The following is a 25,574-nucleotide window of genomic DNA, read 5'->3' as shown; positions in this document are numbered from 1 at the left end:
TAGAAATTTAAGAAATGTTTTCATGTTTTAAATATTCAAGAAACAACAATAAAAGATTATTATGGTCCAGACCTGCACTGTCTAATATGATAGGAACAAGCCACATGTGGCTATTTATATCAAATTTTAAATTAATTAAAATTTTAAAAATTAAAATGTAGCACCAGCCATGTTTTAAATGCTTAACAAGTATGATTAATGACTACTGTATTTACAAACACAGAGAACATTTCTATCTCAAAGAAATTTCTATGAGACAGTGCTGGTCTAGGTAACCCTTAAGAACAAAAGGAACAAAAACCCAAGATCTCTAAATGCATTATTTTAAAAAGGAGACTTACCTACAGATTCAATGCGAAAATCAAAACTTAGCTCAGAGGCCAGTTTCTTACTTGATTTTAGTTTTCCTTGTAGATTTACAATTTTTACAAATTCTTAAAAAAGAAAAAACAAGTCAAGACTGGAAATACAAATTTGTTAAAATAAATGTAACTTGATATATGGATTTTACATGATATTTTACATAGATATATATGAGCTTTTACCTTTACCTTACCTTAATAAAGTCAAATAATTTCTCTTGATTCAAGCATGCTCAGTGAAAAACTGTCATTGATACGTTCTATACAAGTAAGGCCTCCTTTGTAAATGGCAGTTCCATTACTATTTTTTTTTAACATAGTTATTAAACACTTACATTCTGATTTTTTTAAAGTGCAGTGTTTCTTTAATAGTGGTTACCTTGGTGCCTAAATATTCAGCAATACCAGTAGATTTTTCCCCCTTACAAATTACATAACATATAAGTAATATAGCAGTATTCTCAACTTTAGTATGAGACTAACATTCTACAGAAGTACAAGGGACAAAAAAATGATACTCTCAAGTGTCATTTTCTTTATCAGTAAACTGTGGGATACACAGTATATGTGAATAATTCTATTTCCCTTTCGTCCTTTTGTTTTTTAAATGTAACCATCTTAGCTCTGACTTGGAAGATATTTTCTCTCTGCAATACTTCCTCATTTGTCTATCATGATTTGTGACTACAGACCTATCTCTATTGACGCTCGGTAAAACTGCTTTATACTGTATAGTTGACAAATAATTTTTTCTGCTCCCTTAAGAGAAAAAAAACCAACTGAAGAAAGTTAACTTCCCATTTGCCATGAATAACTGGGAAATGGAAGGCTTAGTTAATCAAAGGTTTAAAATTTTTTTTGACAAAATACATAAATGAACAAAATGAAAACTAAGTACGATTTATTATCCTTGGATGGCTCAGAAGGTATTTAGGGGTTTAATGTTAAAGGTTAAACATTATTACAATTAAATTCTGATCATCTTTTTATTTGATTAATCAGTACTGAGCTTTCTACTTGTTTTGAGTAAAAAAGAATTCACTGAATTCACTTTAAAGTAACCAAAAAACACTCCAATCTTATCAGTATTCAAAGAATCAAAAGTACTTAAGGGATAATGGGCAAAGGAAAAATTGTGGGATTTGGTTTACTTATCTATAATATTAGATGATCTTTATGAGTCTATAAGGCAAATCCAAAAGGGAATGCTTTAGAGAAGAGAAATTAAGACAAAAATACGGCAAATTCAATAGTGGAACAATTTAAAAAATAACCCTAAACATCGAAGAGAAGTTTTAATAATTTTCAAATACTGGAATGAATCAAACCACAGAGAATATTGCCAAATTTCAAATATAATTCCAAGTCTGGGAGAATTTCACTTGCAGGATTCACTGCATTCAAGTAAAGTAGATTTTTAGGAATTCGAGTGCTTTGTTTGAAAAACTGAAAAAACTTGTTAAAGTTTTTCTGCTCTCCACTGCATATATAGCACAACATACATCTATCAATAACATCTCTCCCTACGTTAAAAGAATTATAATTACAGGTAAGGATCTCAAATCTATTTGTAAATTAGAATATTACACTGACAGGATTCTAAAAGTTTGTGTTATATAAGTGATCATATTAGTATAATCTTCTACTTTTTCATTAACATGATTTATGAAAAAACTCTCAGGATAGTTTATACAGAAAACCCTAAGGTTATGGAAAACTGTTCTAATATTGTTGTCCCTTGGTACCCACAGGGGATTGGTTCCTATATCCCTTAAGGAGATCAAAATCCATGTATGCTACAGTCCCTTATATAAAATGGCCTAGTGCTTGCATATAACCTATACATATCTCTCCATAGAGTTTAATATTTTAGAATATTTTTATTGAAATATAGCTGATTTACAATATTGTGTAAGTTTCAGGTGTTCAGCACACCAATTCAGTTATACGTACGTGTATATGTGTGCTCATTCACTTCAGTCATGTCCAACTCTGTGTGACCCTATGGATTGAAGCCCACAAAGATGGAGAAGCTCTATACAGTCAGCAAAAACAAGACCAGGAGCTGACTGTGGCTCAGATCATGAACTCCTTATTGCCAAATTCAGACTTAAATTGAAGAAAGTAGGGAAAACCACTAGACCTTTCAGATATGACCTAAATCAAATCCCTTATGATTATACAGTGGAAGTAAGAAATAGATTTAAGGGACTAGATCTGATAGATAGAGTGCCTGATGAACTCTGGACGGAGGTTCGTGACACTGTCCAGGAGACAGGGACCAAGACCATCCCCATAGAAAAGAAATGCAAAAAAGTAAAATGGCTGTCTGAGGAGGCCTTACAAATAGCTGTGAAAAGAAGAGAAGGAAAAAGCAAAGGAGAAAAGGAAAGATATAAGCATCTCAACTTTGCAGAGTTCCAAAGAATAGCAAGGAGAGATAAGAAAGCCTTCCTCAGCGATCAATGCAAAGAAATAGGGGAAAACAACAGAATACGAAAAACAAGAGATCTTTTCAAGAAAATTAAAGATATCAAGGGAATATTTCAAGCAAAGATGAGCTCGATAAAGGACAGAAATGGTATGGACCTAACAGAAGCAGAAGATATTAAGAAGAGGTGGCAAGAATACACAGAAGAACTATACAGAAAAGATCTTCACGATGAAGATAATCATGATGGCATGATCACTCACCTGGAGCCAGACATATTGGAATGTGAAGTTAAGTGGGCCTTAGAGAGCATCACTACGAACAAAGCTAGTGGAGGTGACAGAATTCCAATTGAGCTATTTCAAATCCTGAAAGATGATGCTGTGAAAGTGCTGCACTCAATATGCCAGCAAATGTGGAAAACTCAGCAGTGGCCACAGGACTGGAAAAGGTCAGTCTTCATTCCAATCCCAAAGAAAGGCAATGCCAAAGAAAGGCAATGCCAAAGAATGCTCAAACTACCGCACAATTGCATTCATCTCACACACTAGTACAGTCATGCTCAAAATTCTCCAAGCCAGGCTTCAGCAATATGTGAACCGTGAACTTCCAGATGTTCAAGCAGGTTTTAGAAAAGGCAGAGGAACCAGAGATCAAATTGCCAACATCCGCTGGATCATGGAGAAAGCAAGAGAGTTCCAGAAAACCAACTATTTCTGCTTCATTGACTATGCCAAAGCCTTTGACTGTGTGGATCACAATAAACTGTGGAACATTCTGAAAGAGATGGGAATACCAGACCACCTGACCTGCCTCCTGAGAAACCTGTATGCAGGTCAGGAAGCAACAGTCAGAACTGGACATGGAACAACAGACTGGTTCCAAATAGGCAAAGGAGTACGTCAAGGTTGTATATTGTCACCCTGCTTATTTAACTTATATGCAGAGTACATCATGAGGAATGCTGGGCTGGAAGAAGCACAAGCTGGAATCAAGATTGCCGGGACAAATATCAATAACCTCAGATATGCAGATGACACCACCCTTATGGCAGAAAGTGAAGAGGAACTCAAAAGCCTCTTGATGAAAGTGAAAGAGGAGAGTGAAAAGGTTGGCTTGAAGCTCAACATTCAGAACAAAGATCATGGCATCTGGTCCCATCACTTCATGGGAAATAGATGGAAAAACAGTGGAAACAGTGTCAGACTTTATTTTTTTGGGCTCCAAAATCACTGCAGATGCTGATTGCAGCCAGGAAATTAAAAGACGCTTACTCCTTGGAAGGAAAGTTATGACCAACCTAGATAGCATATTAAAAAGCAGAAACATTACTTTGCCAACCAAGGTCCATCTAGTCAAGGCTATGGTTTTTCCCGTGGTCATGTACGGATGTGAGAGTTGGACTGTGAAGAAAGCTGATCGCCGAAGAATTGATGCTTTTGAACTGTGGTGCTTGAGAAGACTCTTGAGAGTCCCTTGTACTGCAAGGAGATCCAACCAGTCATTCTAGAGGAGATCAATCCTGGGTGTTCATTGGAAGGACTGATGCTGAAGCTGAAACTCCAATACTTTGGCCACCTCATGCGACGAGTTGACTCACTGGAAAAGAGTCTGATGCTAGGAGGGATTGGGGGCGGGAGGAGACGGGGACAACAGAGAATGAGATGGCTGGATGGCATCACCGACTCGATGGACATGAGTTTGAGTGAACTCTGGGAGTTGGTGATGGACAGGCAGGCCTGGCATGCTGTGATTCATGGGGTCGCAAAGAGTCGGACACGACTGAGCGACGACTGAACTGAGCCTCCTCTGCCCATGCGATTTTCAAGGCAAAAATACTGGAGTGGGTTGCCGCATGCTCCTCCAGGGGATCTTCCTGACCCAGGGATCGAACTGGCATTTCTTTCCTCTCCTTCATTGCAGGCAGATTCTTTACCACTGAGCTATGGGGGAAGCCCACGTATGTGTGTGGGGGTGTATATATATATTTTTTCAGATTCTTTTCCCTTATAGGTTATACATAATATTTAGTATAGTTCCCTGTGCTATGCAGTAGGTCCTAGATTACTTATAATACATTAACACAGTGTTAAAGCTGTGTAAATAGTTTTCAGGCACTCAGCAAATTCAGGTCTGTTTTTCTGAGCTTTCTGGAATTTTTTTTCTGAATATTTTCAATCCATGGTTGATTGAATAAAGGATGTGGAACCCATGGATACAGAGGGTCGACTGTACAATGTTCCAAGTAGGCCAAACAAAATAAAGAAAAAGGTCACAGAGGACAGTATTGACAAACAGATCAATTAATTACTATATATGTAAATAATTTACGTTTTTCACCAATAAAACACAGCTACTTAAGGTGGAAAAGTCAAAACTACTCTACTAGATCATGAAAAGGTATGTTATATCAAGTAGTATACTTAGAATAAACTTTAAAATGGTACTTACTGTCCAAACACACTAAAACAGTATCTCTCTCCAACTGTGTTACATGAATGGAATCTAACTGTTGGTTGCCTTGGGGGGAAAAGAAAAACAAGGTTACAGTTATATAATATGCTTTAAAAATTAGAACTTAGAAAAGAAACACAAATTCTGATTTTCTTCTGTGATTTTAAACTAGCCTTTGAAGTTTAACACAAAAATTATATTTTATAATTATGTTCTCAAAAAATTGTATGTAAGTCAATTTAAAAAACAAAGTCTTAAGCAAGGCTAACTGAGAAAGGCTCAATATTACATTTAATTAATGCCCTGGCTAGTTCCAGAAAGGTATATTACAAAAATAAAATGAAGCAAATGGTAAATATGGGTAAGAAGTAAGATGCATGTTATACAGTGATTAGATTTTGCTCTGCATTTTATAGAAGACAATGAGAAGATGAAAACAAGGTCAGGTGGGTCACAGTGTCTCTGAGATTAAAAAAAAAACAAGTCAGTAATTCAGAAAAAGCAAAAGTATTAATGAAACTATGATCAGAGAGCAATTTTTCTGGTTTTTGGGGTATGAGTGGTAGGTTGGAGTTCCTTTATTAACATGACACCAGTTGACATAAGGAACAATACTGTCAACAGTATCTTTGCAGGAAGCAACTTTCACTACTTGGCTGATAAACATCTACTAATTAAGTGGTGACATTTTTGCAAAACATTTTTGGTAAAACTATTTTAGCCACTCAGAATGCATGAATGGTCTAGGTGAAACTATGCAAAGATTTTAGATTATTTAGAGCAGTCATTCTTAACTACATCTTTTGGGAAAACCCATAGATCCTCTCCCTTAAAAACTGCACATCTGAGCATAAACACAAAATCTTACACATTATTTTTGGGTATTTGTGGACCTTTCGAAATCCATATATAGTGAAGAATCCAGATGTACAGAATTGGTAAAGTGCTGTTTCTCAGGCAATATTAAAAAAAAATAGCTTTTCTATTAACATACAGTTATTGTGTGCTGATGATAATTACTAAGCACCATCCTTGGAGAAAAGGATACTGCAACATTAATCAAAATAAGACTAAGAGAGTCTTGGAGTAGGAGTTCATTTTAATTGTTAAAACTGCTGTCAAGTCAAGGTATGGTCTCAGCAATCAACATAGCTGGGAGATAGATTAGCAATCATTTGTGAAAATGGAGAAACCTAATAAGGACAATCTCTGCTTTAGGGTGATTTGAATGTATACCCTCAGAGTTTTGGCTCTCCTTGGGAAGTAATTGTGGGTCTGCCATAATTTTAGTCTAGACTGCATTATAAGTGGATAGAACAGTATACCTCTGGCATTAAAAAGCAAACAACAACCCCTGAACCTCACCCCTGCAAATTCACAAAAGGACTCACTGAATGCCCAGCCTTAAACAATGTAACCTCCTAATACAACATACAGAAGTGGTTTGTAAACTTACATTAGATAATCACATGAAATAACTTTCTCTACACTATTATTATATATGAACAACTTATAAACAAGTTGGGGCTGTCTGCCAAACATGATCTTGGTTTTAAAATAAACGGACCCATAAACCTTCTTTTTAGCTGCTGCTGCTGCTGCTGCTAAGTCACTTCAGTTGTGTTCGACTCTGTATGACCCCATAGACGGCAGCCCACCAGGCTCCCCCGTCCCTGGGATTCTCCAGGCAAGAACACTGGAGTGGGTTGCCATTTCCGCAGTAAGTATCTAATAGAACACATTTCTATTTGGCTTGCTTATATTTCATGATAATAAAACAATGCTGTTTGCACCTTCCTGATAGCTATACCATGAGGATATGCATCTAACTCAACCAAAAGCGCTAACAAATTAGAAAGAAAAATGAGTGCAGGGGGCGGGAGGGAGACGGTAGGACAGGGGGAGGGTAAAGAATATATTCCTATTTTATTCTACTGGAAATTATGATCTGGTGCACAAAAACAGTGATAATAGTCCAAGGCATGCTGGAACTGGCTTGTACTGGACTGAAAATTTTCAGAAATTTTTCAAGTCAGATGACATTAAGTTGGTATTTTGAAATTGGCTGTGGTGAGAGTGTTTATACCATAGAAACAGGCAACTGCTATAAACGAGGCTTCTCTGCAGCCCAAGAGTCTGTTGTCAAACATTTACTAGGACATCAACAGGTCATACTGATTCTTATTCTGAAAGTGACATTAGTGCAGTTCTACATTAACTTCAATAGCTGGGATGTGTAAAGAGTTCTTATAATTTAGCCTAAAGATGATCAAAAGCCAAAGATATTTAATAAAAACTTATGATAACTTATAACAGACCTCTTCTCAAGGTGATAAAGAAAAAGGGGTCAGTAATGAAATAGTTCGGAGAAGGCAATGGCAAGCCACTCCAGTACTCTTGCCTAGAAAATCCCATGGACGGAGGAGCCTGGTAGGCTGCAGTCCGTGGGGTCGCTAAGGGTCGGACACGACTGAGCGACTTCACTTTCACTTTTCACTTTCACACATTGGAGAAGGAAATGGCAACCCACTCCAGTGTTCTTGCCTGGAGAATCCTAGGGACGGGGGAGCCTGGTGGGCTGCCGTCTATGGGGTCACACAGAGTCGGACACGACTGAAGTGACTTAGCAACATAGCAATGAAATAGTTATAACTAAAGCTTGCTTGACTTCATATGTAAAAATGGCTTGATGAACTTGGGGTGACAATGCACTAGTACAACAAAAACAGTAAACGGGCAAAATGAACACCTTCATTTTACTAATTTTTAACATAAATTCTTGACTGATTTGTTCCAATTTTAAAGTTTAAAATAAACTTCCCAATCTTTTCAGAGCTTTCACTGAGACATGTTTGATAAAATTCTAGGCTAACAAACCATTCTCAGAAAATGCAAGAGATATAATATTCCCTGTAACTTTAAATGGTAATGCTTGGAGGCCACACATGAGAAGCTTCTATTTAAGTCTGAAAAGTATTAGAACTCAATGATTTTAGGAAGTGTAGGGGGAAAAGTTGATTTTAAAAAAACGAAATTTCTTTGCTTGAGAAGTTGATAAAATCTGAAAACCATCTTAGAAAACTTATTTATTTAGTAAGTCCAAATATTAACTGACAACAACTAAGACTTTTAAATGCTGGGAATCATTAAAATTTTTCTTGGTAAAATACTTTGTATGTATCAAATTACCTCTGGCAAACGGAGATCATAAACTCTATGTACATGATCTTCTGTGCTTACTTGGGAAACTCTATTAGAAAGCCCATGCAGGTTGAACCTGTTCTGCTTCTTCTACAGACAAAAGCATTAATACTTTAACATAAAGTAAAAAACACTTACCAGCACCAATTTCTGTAAACCATGAGGATGCAGAGTTCAAATTGATTGTTTCAAACTGAACTACCTGATTTAATTCGGTGCCTTTGCTAATAGCTACACAGACCATAGGATATTCCTGTTCTGGTATTACCAGCATTTCAAAAACATTCAAAGGACTTGGCAAAGGAAAATCAAAGTGCTGCAAGAAAAAAGGAGCATAATTTAGAAACAATCTCCTCATTCATTCTGTTGCTGAATAAATTCAACAGAAAGGCTTTCATTTTTTTGATTGATCTAAGAAATGACTCCCTCTTACTGGCACAAAAACAGACATACAGATCAATGGAACAGAATAGAGAACATAGAAATAAATCCACAGACCTATGGTCAACTAACCTACGACAAAGCAGCATTATGAAAGTGGGACAGCCTCATGTAAATCAATGAGGTTAGAACATTCCTTCTTATCATATACAAAAATAAACTCAAAACAGCTTAAAGACTCAAAAAATTGTAGCAATATTTTCTTAGATCAGTCTCCTAAGTCAAATAAATAAATAAAGACAAAAATAAACAAATAGGACCTAATCAAACTTAAAAACTTTTGCATAGCAAAGGAAACCATAAATAAAACAAGAAAGTAAATATACAGAAAGGAAGGAAATATTTGTAAATAATGTGACCAACAAGGGCTTAATTTCCAAAGTACACATACAGTTCATATGAAGAAAAGAAAAAACCCAATCAAAAAATGGGCAGAAGACCTAAACAGACATTTTCCCAAAGAAGACATACAGATGGCTAACGAGGCACATGAAAAGATGCTCAACACTGCTAATTATTAGAGAGATACATATCAAAACTACCATGAGGTACCATTTCACACCAATCGTAATGGCTACTAAAGTCTAGAAATAATGCTGGGGAGGGTTTGGAGGAAAGAGAACACTCCTACACTACTGGTAGGAATATAAATTGGTGCAGTCACTATGGAGAACAGTATGGAGGGTTCCTTAAAAAACAGAAAAGTGAGCTTCCATATGATCCTGCAATCCTACTCCCGGGAATACCCTGGAAAAGATGAAACTAATTTGAAAAGATACACACACCCCAGCATTCACAGCAGCACTATTTATAACAGCCAAGCCATGAGAACAATCCAAGCGCACATCAACAGATGACTGGCATAAGACATGCTGTGTATATTCAATGGAATATTATTCAGCCATAAGAAGAATGAAACATTGCCACTGCAGCAACATGGATGGACCTAGACAATATCACGCTTAGTGAAGTAAGTCAGACAAATAATACATGATATCACTTATATGTGGGATCTAAAAAACAATACAAATGAATCTACATACAAAACAAAAACAGACATAAAAAACAAAGAAGAAAGGGAGTGGGGAATGGATAAATAAGTACAGAATTAAAATACATAAGCAAAAAGGATTTACTGTGTAACATAGGAAACTATATTTAATACCTTTAATAATCTATAATGAAAACAATCTGAAAAAAGAAATATACAACTGAACACTTTGCTCTATACCTGAAACACAATATCATATAATACTTCAATTAAAAAAATGACTACATCTAAATGATCATGATAAGGATCAGTTTTCCATAAACATATATTTTCGAGAATTGGCCACATTCTTCTTTATGAATGTGTTATTTCTGAAAGTTTATTAACATAAAATAAAGATGAAATCTTTATAAAGTCTTAAGAACACAAAAGCCCCTAAACCAAATAAATACCTATAAATAACTATAAACATGATCCTGGCTGGTAGCAATGGGATTCTATAATTTTAGGTTCAATTATACATTAGTGTTTTCTAAAGAAGAAAATGTAAACAAAGTAATATATACCTTTATCAACATGAATTTCTGCATTGGCTCATACCACTGAAGTAAAACAATTCCAGACTGTAAAGCTCCGCAGAGGTATTTATGTCCTGTGTAAGGGTTTCTTACTAGAAAGAAACAAAACAGACACACCTAGAACACTGAATATTTTTATATGAAAACATAAAGTCTAGCTAAAAGCAACTACTGAATTATACTCACCCAAAAGCTAACTCAGTTTTCTTTATAAAGGCCGTGCTGACACATTGTTGTTGTTCAGTTGCTAAGTCATGTCTGATTCTTTGTGACCCCATGGACTGGCAACATGGGATAGCCTTAGGATGGGGAATAATCAGGCCATAAAGACCAACCATGCAAGTTACGGTAGGGGCTTTGGGTCATGCAGCATCACTTGACCTCCAGAGGGGCTGGATACTGAGGTCAGCCATGTGGGCACTCAAGCATGCCTACTTGATAGAGCCCTAGTAAAAACTCTGAACACTGAGGTTGTTGAGTAAGCTTACCTAGCTAGCAATGCTGTGTATTATCACACATCACTATCCATATTCTATGGAGGGCAACAGAAGCTCTACATCTTGTATTTTTCCTGGACTCTGCCCTATGCACATCTTCCTTTCGCTGATTTTAATCTATATCCTTGCCCTGTAACAAACCAAAGTCAAGAGTATAACCACTTTCAGCGAATTCTGAGTCACATCAGTGAAATTCTGACCCTGAAGGTTATAATTGGTAAACTTATAATTGGTAACAGAAGTGACAGTGGTCTTATATGGACTGTTCTCTCTAACTTCAGAGTTGGCCAGAATCCTGAAATAATACTGTTCATAAAGCACTACTCAATCAATAACTGTTAAGTAAATGATAAGTGCTAGCCAGGAGATCCAACCAGTCCATTCTAAAGGAGATCAATCCCGGGTGTTCACTGAAAGGACTGATGCTAAAGCTGAAACTCCAATACTTTGGCCACCTCATGCGACGAGTTGACTCACTGGAAAAGACTCTGATGCTGGGAAGGATTGGGGGCGGGAGGAGAAGGGGACGACAGAGAATGAGATGGCTGGATGGCATCACCGACTCGATGGACATGAGTTTGAGTGAACTCCGGGAGTTGGTGATGGACAGGGAGGCCTGGCGTGCTGTGATTCATGGGGTCGCAAACAGTCGGACGCGACTGAACTGAACTGAACTGAAAGCTAGGATATTAGCAGAGATAGAGCCTTAGGGACTGCAGTTAAAAAAATCTGAGGAACATTGGGCTCTGAGAAAGCATCAAGTCAGGGCTACTATCTTCAAGTGCTTTTATGCCATGTCCCAGTATACATTCCTGAGCTTCAATGGCCCCTTAACTCCTTATTTAAAACAAATATAAAGCTTCCCTTCCTTTATTTAATACTCAAAGAACTTTACAGATAATTTTAAAGATGTTAAAAGTTCTAACCATTCAGTTTGAGAAATAGTATTTACTCACCTATGCAACATTTGTGGCAGCCCTTTGTATCAGGAATCTTTGTGGTTAAAGCGAACTTTCTGTAAACACAGGACAACATAAATGTACTCTACTACAGTGGTTCTCAAACAGTGAGTGATCTGTGAATCAGTTCCATCAGAATTAGCTTTAAAAAAAACCATCTTAAACTACGACTCCTAACTATATGATAGTATAGGTCTGAGGTGGGGCCTGGGAATTTATATAATAAAACTTCTATGGATGATGGTCATGGACAGTCAAGTTACAAAGCACTTATCTTTTGAACTCTATATGACATTTACTTTAATGTAAACTACCTTTCAAAATTAAGACAAAGGAAGTTTTTCAGTGGGCAAGAAGACTGGGTGCTTTAAAAATAGACACTAGTTCCCCTCACTCCCAGAAGAATCAATATATTTAGTACCTTGGTAGTATGCGATCTGGAAACCTATGAGTTTGAATATGGGCAGCTAGTCCTGGTTTTTTGGCTTGTTCAAACAAAGCAATAAGATTATGAGAGTAGAGTTGAAAGGTCTTTCCTATAAAAGAGAAACATGTTATTTTTATTAGAATTATTTAAAATAGAGAAATGCAATTTTCAAACAAAAGAAATAATAATTACCTTCTAAAATGATGAATCCAGACATGTTCAAAAAGCCAAGCAAAACAGAAAAACATAAACAAAAATACATAGTTAGTACTACTTTGAAAGACAGTAAGTAAAATACGTTTTAGGAAAGTAACAGATAATTGTGTTTCCCATGGACAGGGAGGCCTGGCGTGCTGTGATTCATGGGGTCCCGGAGAGTCGGACACGACTGAGCGACTGAACTGAACTGAATACATAAACAAGATATATTCTAATTAATAGGTGATCTGGACAGAATACATGTAAATCTTAATGAAGTGAACATAGAAAAAGAAATTGTTAAACATTTTTGCAAAATAGGCTGAGTCACAATGATGTGCATGTGATTATTTCAGTACAACATGGAAAACTATATAATCACTACATTGTCTTTCTGAGCTACTCCTATTTATGAATAATCTACCACATTACCTTGGATTAAAACTGACTGTGAAAGAAGTCTTAAGATAACACTGAAATACTAAGAAAAGTAAAGCAAACTAATACTATATGCCATAGGATATAATAGGGCTACAAGTATGTGCTATCATTATTCAGGATAACTGGACTACAATTTCTATACAATCAAAACCACATATTTAACCCACATTAAAAAGGGGGAGATATGGTAAATATCTGACTCCTTACTATATATGACATGGTACTATAACAGCCCCAAATAGTATCTATCATTTTACTATGAGAAAACATGAAAAAGAGTGACTTTATCCATACAAAATTTTCTGTATCTTTTCAAAATGCAGCATTCTGCCTAACACTATACCACCCTTCCTTTCTCCAGTCCCCCTTTATATATAACTAGTTACCTAAGCAGCTAACACATGTACATGTATGTACACTCATGCACAGAAATGCAGACTCTTAAAATGTACTCTGTCTGGCTTTTAAGCTTATTCACACAGACAGGTATATAAAAGCAGTTGGAGGAAAGTGACTCTATATGAATACAATTCAGAATTGTTAATTCAGATAGAATTAGGTTTATTTTCATAATATAATATGATATATTAATATTTTATTAGATGAAAGTAAAAAAAAATTGGGGGACTCAAAATCAAAGAGAATAAACAGTCATTTGAGGACCCTAGTTTTTAAAAAGACATTTGTGGACAATCAAATAATGTGCTCTTTGTAAACACTGTCATCAGCTCAAATATACAAATTCCTGAAGAATCTCTACTAGGTGATGGTTAGTAGAAGAGTTTAAGTTATATACACTCACATACACACTTAAAATTATGAAAATGACATTTCTTAAATCAGCCACAATTCATAATGAGTTAAAACTGTATCAGCACTGATGTTTTAAAGCATCAGTAGCTGAAAGGTATACTTAGTAACAAAAAGTCTGACAGTACAGTAAATAATAGCTGGGATATAATCATCAGAGTATCAAACAAAACAAAAAAAATTAAGGAATCTTAAAATAACTTAGTTATTCAAAGTGGAGAAAGGGATGAGTGCTTTTTTAATAGATGACAGCATTAGGATTAGGAAAGAGAGAAATAATTAACTATCTTATACAGTGGTCCCATCACAAGTATTGTTCCAGGACGCCCATGCAGATACCAAAATCTGAGGTTGCTGAAGTCCCTCATATAAAATGATGTCATGTAGCACTTGCATATAACCTATGCACACCCTTCCATATACTTTAAATTATCTCTAGATTATGTATAATACCTAATACAATGTAAATGTTATATAAATAGTGACCCAGTGCCTGGCAAATTTCAAGTTTTGTTTCTTTTTGGAATTTTCCAGAATTAAAAAAAAAAAGTTCTATCTGCAGTTGGTTGAAGCTGTACATGCAGATACAGAGAGCCAACTATACTATCAGAATGAAAGCAAGTAACAAACCTTTAGGTAGCCACTTAAATACAAAATGTAAGAAAACTGTTTTTGGCAGGTAAACTGGAGGGAAAAAAAAAAAAGCCTAAAACAACACCTGTCTATCCCCAACAAAACAAAACAAAGAAAAGCACAAACAACAAAATTAGAATAGGCTGCTCCAAAACCCATATGATTATTTTTAAGACTTTATAAAGTTTTGGTCCAAGTTGGCTAATAAATACGTGGTCCAGAATTCTACCAGCGAACATCTCTAAGTCTTCACAGTTAACTAAGTATTCTTTCAGTTCAGTTCAGTTCAGTCGCTCAGTTGTGTCCAACTCTCCGCGACCCCATGAATCACAGCACGCCAGGCCTCCCTGTCCATCACCAACTCCCGGAGTTCACTCAAACTCATGTCCATCGAGTCGGTGATGCCATCCAGCCATCTCATTCTCTGTCGTCCCCTTCTCCTCCCGCCCCCAACCTTTCCCAGCATCAGAGTCTTTTCCAGTGAGTCAACTCATCGCATGAGGTGGCCAAAGTATTGCAGTTTCAGCTTTAGCATCAGTCCTTCCAATGAACACCCAGGACTGATCTCCTTTAGAATGGATTGGTTGGATCTCCTTGCAGCCCAAGGGACTCTCAAGAGTCTTCTCCAGCACCACAGTTCAAAAGCATCAATTCTTCGGCAATCAGCCTTCTTCACAGTCCAACTCTCACATCCATATATGACCACAGGAAAAACCATAGCCTTGACTAGACAGACATTTGTTGGCAAAGTAATGTCTCTGCTTTTTAATATACTATCTAGGTTGGTCATAACTTTCCTTCCAAGGAGTAAGCGTCTTTTAATTTCATGGCTGCAATCAGCATCTGCAGTGATTTTGGAGCCCAAAAAAATAAAGTCTGAAACTGTTTCCACTGTTTTTCCATCTATTTCCCATGAAGTGATGGGACCAGATGCCATGATCTTTGTTTTCTGAATGTTGAGCTTCAAGCCAACCTTTTCACTCTCCTCTTTCACTTTCATCAAGAGGCTTTTGAGTTCCTCTTCACTTTCTGCCATAAGGGTGGTGTCATCTGCATATCTGAGGTTACTGATATTTCTCCCGGCAATCTTGATTCCAGCTTGTGCTTCTTCCAGCCCAGCGTTCCTCATGATGTACTCTGCATATAAGTTAAATAAGCAAGGTGACAATATACAGCCTTGACGTACTCCTTTTCCTATTTGGAGTCAGGCTATTGTTCCATGTCCAGTTCTGACTGTTGCTTCCTGACCTGCATACAGGTTTCTCAAGAGGCAGGTCAGGTGGTCTGGTATTCCCATCTCTTTCAGAATGTTCCACAGTTTATTGTGATCCACACAGTCAAAGGCTTCTTTATATCTCACTTAATCCTCACGGCAATCTTGTGAGGTTGTTACTGTTACTATCCTCCTCATATTACAATTAAGAAAACTGAGCGCAACAACATGGATGGATTTAGAGATGATCACACTAAGTGAAGTAAGTCAGAAAAAGAAAGACAAATACCATGATATCACTTTTATGTGGAATTTAATGTGACACAAAGAACCTATCCACAAAACAGAAACAGACTCACAGAAGTAGAAAACAGACTTGCTGGTTGTCAACAGGGAGGGGTAGTGGGGAAGGGTGGACTGGGAGTTTGGGCTTAGCAGATGTAAACTATTACATACAGAATATATAAACAACAAGGTCCTACTGTATATAGCACAGGGAACTATGTTCAATATCCTGTGATAAACCATAAAGGAAAAGAGTATGAAAAAGAATATATATATGGATAACTAAAATACTTTATAATATAGCAGAAATCAATACACTGTAAATCAACTACACTTCAATTAAAAAATTTTTTAAATAGATATAATTTATGAAAAATTAAAAAAAAAGAAACCTGAGGCCAAGAGACAAGAGATGGTGACTGGCTCGAGATTAAAGAGAAGGAAGCAGTTGGATCCTCTGATTCCTTCCCTTCAACTGCTGATTCTCAGTGGAAGGCAGGGATGGTGGCAGGAACAGAGACAGTGTGAAAGAGACAACCACTGTCCTGTTCTCCAACTGTATTGTTCTTGGGCACGTGTGGGAAGTACAGCTTTAACTCACAACATCTACACTGGTCAAAAACACTTACAAGCCTCAAGGTTAACTATATTAGATTATAATTACCCTAAATAACAACATTTTAAAATAATATATATTAAAATTACATTTCTCTGCTTATCCATGGTTTATTTATCATATTATTTTCATCATATACATACCTGACAATGACATTAAAGTATTGTTGATAACATAGAGCCAAGTACATTTCCGTGGAAATAACTATTAAGAAAAAAGTAGATAATTAAAACCCTCCAATTTCATTCCCTTACCCCTCAACCTCCAAATTTCAACAGTCTGAAAGAGTAGAAAAATAACTATTTCCAACTTTCAGTAAATTATCACAACCTTACAAAAAAAAATCTTCATATATGAACATATAAAGAGTATAATTTCACCACTTTATATATTTAAATCATAAAAACTAAAACTGGGGCCCATATAAATTGACCTAAAATTAAGATATTTCCTTTATTCAATTAGTCAAAGATAATTTTTTGAGTTAAAACTCTTAAATTACCTGTTCCATCGTTGCCTCATGTAGCTCATTGAGATTCAATGTATAAATACCATCTTCAGTTCCGAAAATAATGTACTGATCTAAAATAGTTGAGATAAATCACCAGAATTTACTAACATTTTCTGAAATTATTCATTAAAATAATGGCCTTATATTTTAATGGTATTAAGAATTAGATAGCCACCCACTCATCCAAAGAAAAATTATTTTCTAAAACCCATGCTACCTTCTTTAATCTTTCCCCAATTCTTCATTTTTTAAAAAGTAGATATATTGTTACTAACTCTTCTTTATCTTCCTATAAAATTTTTTGAAATGAAATTTTCATTACATGTCATCTTATTCAAACACAGTGAATAAATGAGAAAGAAGTAAAACTGTTAACAGATGCCAATGGATTGTCAATGGATACTAAAACTAGTCAGTGAAAGCCTGATGAGCAAGAGGATATTTATCAAGTCTCAATGTATCTCCACGCTGGCTACCTATCAATTATTTTGGGAAATTAATTAAGCAATTACTTAGAAAGGGAAAAATAGGAACTTGACAGAAGAGAGGGCTAGTGAACACCACCTTAACCAACTGGTCAATATTAATGTCACCAGCACTTGGACAAGTTGATACCTAGTGCCTCCTGATATGATGAACTGAGAAGAGCACAAAAACACTTCTGTGATATTCCTTTCCAAAATGCATAACTTGATCTACGTATGAGGACGAATCGGACAAACCCAAATTAAGGGACATTCTACAAAATAAGCAGCCTCAAAATATGGCATGATCAAGTGACACAGAAAAGCTGAGAAACTTTCAGACTAAAGGAGACTAAAGGCATGATAGGCAAATCCAACACGTGAACTTGAACTAGATGTTGGACTGGGGGGAAAAAAGAGGGAGAGGAAAAAGACACTCCAGGGATAAGTAAAAAAAAAACTTAAATATGGACTGTGGATTAAAAAACAGTATTATATCAATGATAAAATTTCTGATCTTTATAATAGTACTGTGATTATATAAGAGATGATTCTTGCTCCTAGGAAATACAAAGTGAAGTATAAGGGGAAGAGGAGCATGGTGTCCACAACTCACCCTTCAAGTGATTCAGAAAAAAAAAAAATGTACATACAGATAGAAAATAGTAGAACAAATGTGGCAAAAGGATGAAAACACAGACTACTATATATAATATGGAAAACCAACAAGGATCTACTGTGTAGCACAGCAAACTCTACTCAATATTCTGTGATAACTTATACAGGAAAGAACCTAAAAAGGAATGAGTATATGTATGTGTATAAATGAATCACTTTTCTGTACACCTGAAACTAACACAATATTGTAAATCAACTATACTTAAATAAAAATAAATAAATAAATAGTACGGTTTTGGTGAGGGTGTTAAAAAGAAACTGCTGATGATTCTATCAGAGTTTCTTCTATTCCTCTAGCTTTTCTGTAAGTGTAAACTTCTAGCAAAATAAAGTTACAAATATTAAAAAAAATTTGCTTACTGTTAATATTATTTTGTTATACTTTCTAATGATGGCACATAAAGCAGATAATTACACAACCTGTCTTTATGACTGTGTTGAAGTAGAAACAAACATTTCCAGAACAACCTCCACTGCCTAACCTCTGCTAATTCCCAGATAACCAGGTTGGCTCCTTTCTTCTTTGCAACAAGGTGAGTATTATGAGTATTTATGTTATAAATGATCACACTGAGAACCAGAGGTATTAAGTATCTTTTCCAAGTCACACAATAATGACAGCTAGGGAACTCAACCCATATATATTTGATTACAAATTTTCCCCATGTGTTAGGCTTCCTCACTTTAAAATCATATGGCTTAAATTTTTGAAAGTAAATTTTACTTTATCATTTCAGACTTTCAAAAACATTAAAATAATACAACGAATTCTTGAATATACTTCATGCAGATTCCACAAATGTCAACATTTGCTACTTTTGTTGTATCCTTCTTTCTCTCTGCACACACATTTTCCCTCCTTTCCTGAATTAAGTTATAAACCTGATATCCCTTTATTCCTAAGTATTTGTGTGCATTTCTTAAAAAAAGAAAAAGGTCTTACACAACTACAGAAAAATGATCAAAATCAGGATACATCAAAATCAGAGAGTCAGGATATTCAGGACACTGAAACAATATATTATCTAATATCTTGACTCTGAGATTATCAACTGGCCCAGTATGGTCTTTGTAAATAAAAGAAAAATGCCAAATTATGGTTGCAATCAGTTGTGAAGTCTCTTTCATCTCTTTTAATCAGGAATTGTTCTTGTATGCTCTAAAATTCTAATGCTTTTAGAGCAAAACTGTTTACTATTTAGGTTGTTAAACTAAATACTAAGACCTATACTCTTTAGTCTCTAGGTTGTACTTTTTAAAGTAAAAAGCCCTCAGTTCAGTGATCATAAAGATCCTTTCCAATAATAAATACTTTGTTGGAGAGGTATATGAAAATTTCAGAAATGTTACCTTTTGTATCAGGATGTATCCAAGATGTTGCACAATTAATTTTCAAAGGGCAGCCATCAAAAACTTTGGAAAAACATGCTCCCATCTTATTTAAAAAGAAAGAAATGTTGATTTATTTGATTAGATAATTTTTATATTCTTAGAAAATAGGTGAAGATTATTATGAAATGCTAAACTGACTCTTATTTGCATATACTTATGGTCTCATTACAAAACAAAATTCATATTTTGATATATTGATTAAGTCCTTCTATCAAGAGAGTTTCATACTCCTTCCTTGAGTAATCCTCTATTTTAGAGCAAAAATATCAGATTTACCAAAACATCTACATAGGTCAATGATACATTCTAGGTATGTAAGTCACAAATTATCTTTACAACTAAGATTTAATAATGCAAAACAATGACTTTATTGAGTAACATAAGTTATATTTGTAGTTTACCTCCATAATAGTGATGAGACAAAAAGACTAATATTTAAGCTTAACTTTTACTGTATAAAAATAAACAATTTAAATGCACCCATTCTTATGACTGGCTGAACTACATTACAGAGAGGATCTACTGAAAGGCCAGAGAACAGAAGCTTCTGTGTTCCTTTCCACTGTAAAATGTAAAAATGACTTCAGGCATAGAAAGATATTTAACCCACATAATGAAGAGGATACAATACTATTAATATCACCACATTAAAGTGAAATTGGCCTTTGTAGGCTAATGAAGAACTCAACTCTCTATATTTACAAAAATGGAAATTCACCCAACTCTAACTGACTGACTCAAATAAGGGTACATGATTGGATTCACGGTATATTCAAATGCATTTGACGCCTCAGTATTTTATGAATCCTTCAACACCTTAAGATACTTGACAGCAAATAAACGATCTTCAGCTTCTAAAGAAAAATTGACAAGTGGTTCAAATAAAAATATTCCTTACCAGTACTTTTGGGGTCGGTGGAAGGCCATTGATTACTGGTTTCTGAGGGAAAAATAATTTGTAATACTGTAAGACCTCTTAAAGCCTTAAAAAGAAACTTTACACATTTAGAAGTCCAGTTATTCCAAGTCTTGAATTAAATAGACTATGCCCCTTATATGATACAATATTAGTTACAACTAATCACCAAATGCCTGTTATACATACAGGGAAATCCCGCTTGTCCTTTTTTCGTGGTAACTGTGGTGCTTGCGCTGATCCTTCTGTGTTTTCACTAATCAATTTTGAAATACCATCTCCATTTCCTAAAGAGAATCACAGTTAAAAGTTGAATGACCATACAAATAAGTTTTCCTTGAAAAATAATTTCCCTTTCTCCCCAGTACTTGTTTTCCATTTGGGTGATCCTTCATTAGGAAATATTCTCTACTTTCAGATGAGTTAAAGTATTTTTGGTGCCTTTCTCTAGATCCTGCAGCGGTAGCACTGCAACGATAGCAGTGGTCTTAATACATGAAAACAACAAATGCCTTGCCATACTGTGAGAAAAGTGAAACATGACCTACTAATGCAGATATTCAAGGCCTTCAGAGTTTAACTTCGCTCTACCTTTTTAAGTTCTGTTTCCCAGTATACACCCTTCAAAAGCTCACACTTCTATATACTAGGCTGTACTTCCAACACAAGCTAGATTTTCCTGCTTCAGTGCATTTGTTCATTCTTTCTTGTTCTCTAAGAAAGCCTGTCAGCACTGGTTCCAACTAGTAAAGGCTCACCAAGGGCCTACCTCCTCTCTACCCTATCCTTATCTCCCTCAGAGAGCTCTGGTGTTCTGTTACATATAGTTATTTATTGTAGGAGACACTTAAAATGTCTTGTCTGATTTTATGTGCGTATGGATATAACTTTTGCTATATATCATGAACTTCTGGAGGGAAGGGTCAACCATTCATCTTTCTAGATCCTATAATATTTAGTAAAGGATCAAATTAAATGGTAACCCACTCCAGTATTCTTGCCTGGAGAATCCCATGGACGGAGAAGCCTGGTAGGCTATAGTCCACAGGGTCGCAAAGAGTCGGACACGACTGAGCGACTGAATGAATGAATGGAAAGGATCAAATTAGGGATTGGATTGGATTGAATCTATTTATAGTCCATCCATGTGGAATTTTAAAGAACTTTCACAAAGTTTTAAACAGCAATAAGACTGACTAAAGAAAAAAAAAGACAGTCTTTAAAATTTGAACAAAATGGCTTTCTTCTCAGTTTTCACTTTATTTACCGAGATCACAGTATCTAGCTGTATGCACTCCAGGACTGCTGATACTGCTAGCCATACCAATAGAGGAAGTCTCGGCTACAGGACCACAACTGGGGCTACTCTGTCTTCTGAGAACTTGGGGAGCTCTGTTCTCTGAATCAGGACAACGTTTTACAGTTGATGACTTTTCTTCATCTGGGAGGTTGTCTTCAGGGTAACTGTTTATCCTTGGCTAGTTGATAATAAGACATAAAAGTACTTTAATAAATCTGGACATAAAACATTAACACTGTTATTATTATGTATCAAAGACTTTAGGGAAAGAAAACATGCCTTTTTATCTTTCTCCTACATATTTCAACTCACTGGGCCAAGTAAGTAAGGTAAGTAAGAGCTTAGTTACTGTCTCAAAACAACTATGAACTTGCCATGTGACTTTTAATAGCCCTAGCCCCAAACTGATGTTTTTATAACCAATAAAATCATATACACAATCCATGAAATATTTAATAACTAGAAACAAGCAAGGAAAATTATTTAATGAAGTGTGACTCTAGTGAAATGTCCAACTGTAGTAATAAATGAGGACTGTAAACGATGAACTCCTCTCCTTTCAACATGGTCAAGCATTTTCTAAATGACTAATGATCTATCTTTGCCTTTTTCTAATAGCTATAAAGATACTGTATTTATCATGAAATATTTTAAAATATATTTTTACATCTTCATAATATGCTCTTGAAGAAAACTATATCTAAAATATATTTAAGAGAATTGTGAATAAATAAAGTTACTTTTAAAATTTATTATTTAAACAAGGATTTATTGCTGAAAATCTTTGAGTTGCTTACCTTAGGAGGTAGGGGAGGTGGTATTGCACGTTTTGAGGTTGATCTAACACAAAGAGAAAAATGCAATTTAGATGGTTTTAAGTGATCATAACATAAAACAGAGCATTAAATCTGCATTAAAATCTGCTTCTATTCAACGAATATAAAAGACAACTGGATCACGGCACAGAGTAACTTAAAAACCTACAGGAAGACCTAAGATCTCATTCTGTCAAACTGTGTTAGTATGACTATAAAATAGAGCTTTTATAATGTGAACACAGTCTTTTTTATTTTGTGGTTATGCTTTGCTACATTTAACATATAATAAAAACTAAATTAAACTCAGTCAAAAAAAATTCAGAATTTTAGAGCTGGAATCCACAGTGAATCATACATTCAAATAGCTCTATCATCAAACCCTTCATTACTCCAAGCGGGGTCCAGAGATCAGCAACATTAGTAACACACGGAAACTTTTTTTCTGGCCACATCATGCAGCTTACAGGATCTCAGTTCCCCAACCAGGCATTGAATTCAGGCTCTCAGCAGTAAAAGCGTTGAGGCCTAATCCCTAGACCACCAGGGAATTCCCAAGGAAACTTTTATAAATGTACCCCCTCAGTTCAGTTCAATTCAGTCGCTCAGTTGTGTCCAACTCTTTGCGACTCCATGAATTACAGCACGCCAGGCCTCCCTGTCCATTGCCAACTCCCGGAGTTCTCTCAAACTCATGTCCATCGAGTCGGTGATGCCATCCAGCCATCTCATTCTCTGTAGTCCCCTTCTCCTCCCGCCCCCAACCTTTCCCAGCATCAGAGTCTTTTCCAGTGAGTCAACTCGTCACATGAGGTGGCCAAAGTATTGGAGTTTCAGCTTTAGCATCAGTCCTTCCAATGAACACCCAGGATTGATCTCCTTTAGAATGGACTGTTTGGATCTCCTTGCAGTCCAAGGGACTCTCAAGAGTCTTCTCCAGCACCACAGTTCAAAAACATCAATTCTTCGGCGATCAGCTTTCTTCACAGTCCAACTCTCACATCCATACATGACCATGGGAAAAACCACAGCCTTGACTAGACGGACCTTTGTTGGCAAAGTAATGTCTCTGCTTTTTAATATACTATCTAGGTTGGTCATAACTTTCCTTTGACCTACTTAATCAGAATCTGCATTTTACCAAAATTTCCAGGTGATCCTCCAGGCATATCAAAATTTGAGAATCACTCATCTAGGCCCCTGGTTTCACACATTTATCCACAGTCATTGCAATCAATTGGGAAGCTTTCAGGATTCTTAGATTCCACTTCCAAAGACTATATTCCATAGCAAGGGTTGGCAAACATTTTCTATAAAGGGTTAGACAGTAAATATTGTAGGCTCTGAAAATCATATAGTGGTCACAACTACTGAACTCTAATGTTGTAAGCATGAAAGCAACCATGGACAAACTTATGAGCATGGTTGTGTTTCAACTAACCTTCATTTATGAACACTGAAATTTAAATTTCATATAATTTTCATGTGTAATAAAATTACTTTGCCTTTTGATTTTTTTCAACCATTAAAAAATGTAAATATAATTTTAGTTTGTGGGATGCACAAAAAATAGGGTCAGATTTGGCTTACAGGCCATACTTTGCCAAACCCAGACCTAAAATCCTAATGTGGGGGTCCTGGAATCTGTACTTCCACAAGAGCTCTCTAGGCACTGCAATGCACTAACAGGTTTGGAACAACTCACCCAGGTCAGCCCCATCACTTAATCATTGAGGAAAGACAGGTCTAGAATATGAAGAAATCACACTGCAGACATGGAACTGGGGCTTTCTGACGTCTGCTATGGTACTTTTTCCCCACGTCATCATGCAGCTCATCTTTCAGTATACCAACATCACATGCACTGTATTTATATTTAGAAAATAAAACCCTAAAACCTTAATGATCAAAAGATGATGCCTCTGGGCAATTAAAAAAAGTCAGAAGCTTTTTACTGGCATGAGGTATAGTACAACTTTTATAAGAATAAAAATTAAAATTTATTAGAATAAAACACTCACCACCAAATGTTGTTCTTATACAATCAAGTAAAATAATGTTAGAAAAACAACTTACTTGCCAGTATTTGCACCATCAACAAAAGGATTCCATCGTAACAGAAAATTTTGGTCTGATGATACTCCCTATGAAGGTAAAAAAGTTTAAACATGTTACCTTATAACAGGTATTAGTCACTTTATTTGATTCAAAAAAATACTCTTTGTCATGATTATTAATCATCTTGGCTTTCAACTATTTAGTCTCTATCTATACTTGCTGTCATTTGACATATTTATGCCAATAATTCATTATTAGTTGACTTAAATGTAAGAAAGATTATAAACACAGCTTAAAATGTGACAAGCCCTCTTTACCAATATGCGAGTACATTCCAAAGCAAAACAGAAAAATGTTAACTTTGAATAATGTGAATAACTACTCCATTAGCATGGAGAACTAAGCACTGTTTTAGTCAATGATCTTCAATTTATTGGTGCCATATTTTTTCTGACTACCATGAAAATTGAGAATTTATTGTCCAGCAATATATACAGTAGGAAGAGCACCACTTCCAAATGTAAGAATGAAGAGATCCACTAACAGAAGATGATTACTCTAAAAACTATACTTTTACTAATGGTTAAAAATAAAGTAGATGTTAGAATAACACCTAGGCCAACTCTAATAATATCATGCTTTATCTATTGTTTCTTTCCTTTTAGATAAGAAAAAGGGTTAACCAAATAGTAATCTAAAATATGAGCAATGGTTTTTAAGAAAGGGAATATATTAACAAATAAATATTAAAAACAGTAAGGCAATGCAAAATTGCACTCTAAACCTAACAGAATCAGTAAGTAAAAAGATCCTGACAGCTTAAAGCTTAGCATCAAATACCATGTATTTAATAACTTTACGTGAATTCTTCAAGACTTAGAAGTGTCAAAATGAACGGTTAAA

The 25,574-nt window shown here is 35.5% G+C and overlaps 1 protein-coding gene across 3 annotated transcripts in view; it reads right to left on the bottom strand.

Annotated features, from left to right (window-relative positions):
* MAP4K5 (mitogen-activated protein kinase kinase kinase kinase 5) overlaps window positions 1-25,574 on the bottom strand; it is a 115,048-nt gene that overhangs the window by 11,249 nt on the left and 78,225 nt on the right. For 2 of the 3 annotated variants that reach the window (XM_055436963.2, XM_088839725.1), the window contains exons 15-28: window positions 24,690-24,757; window positions 22,596-22,638; window positions 21,766-21,976; window positions 20,688-20,785; window positions 20,481-20,522; window positions 19,541-19,625; window positions 17,040-17,119; window positions 16,681-16,741; window positions 12,336-12,450; window positions 11,912-11,970; window positions 10,447-10,550; window positions 8,587-8,764; window positions 5,245-5,313; window positions 342-434 (exon numbers count right to left, since the gene is read on the bottom strand). In XM_055436963.2, the coding sequence (XP_055292938.1) occupies window positions 342-434; window positions 5,245-5,313; window positions 8,587-8,764; window positions 10,447-10,550; window positions 11,912-11,970; window positions 12,336-12,450; window positions 16,681-16,741; window positions 17,040-17,119; window positions 19,541-19,625; window positions 20,481-20,522; window positions 20,688-20,785; window positions 21,766-21,976; window positions 22,596-22,638; window positions 24,690-24,757 (1,306 nt within the window). The remainder of the gene's footprint in view (window positions 1-341; window positions 435-5,244; window positions 5,314-8,586; window positions 8,765-10,446; window positions 10,551-11,911; window positions 11,971-12,335; window positions 12,451-16,680; window positions 16,742-17,039; window positions 17,120-19,540; window positions 19,626-20,480; window positions 20,523-20,687; window positions 20,786-21,765; window positions 21,977-22,595; window positions 22,639-24,689; window positions 24,758-25,574) is intronic. The other variant, XM_055436964.2, reaches the window with a different exon arrangement.

The sequence above is a fragment of the Moschus berezovskii genome, chromosome 9, assembly GCF_049115385.1.
Source record: "Moschus berezovskii isolate FMDL1 chromosome 9, NW_MosBer_1.0, whole genome shotgun sequence".
NCBI lineage: Eukaryota > Metazoa > Chordata > Mammalia > Artiodactyla > Moschidae > Moschus > Moschus berezovskii.
This window is presented reverse-complemented; position numbering and strand designations above follow the sequence as displayed.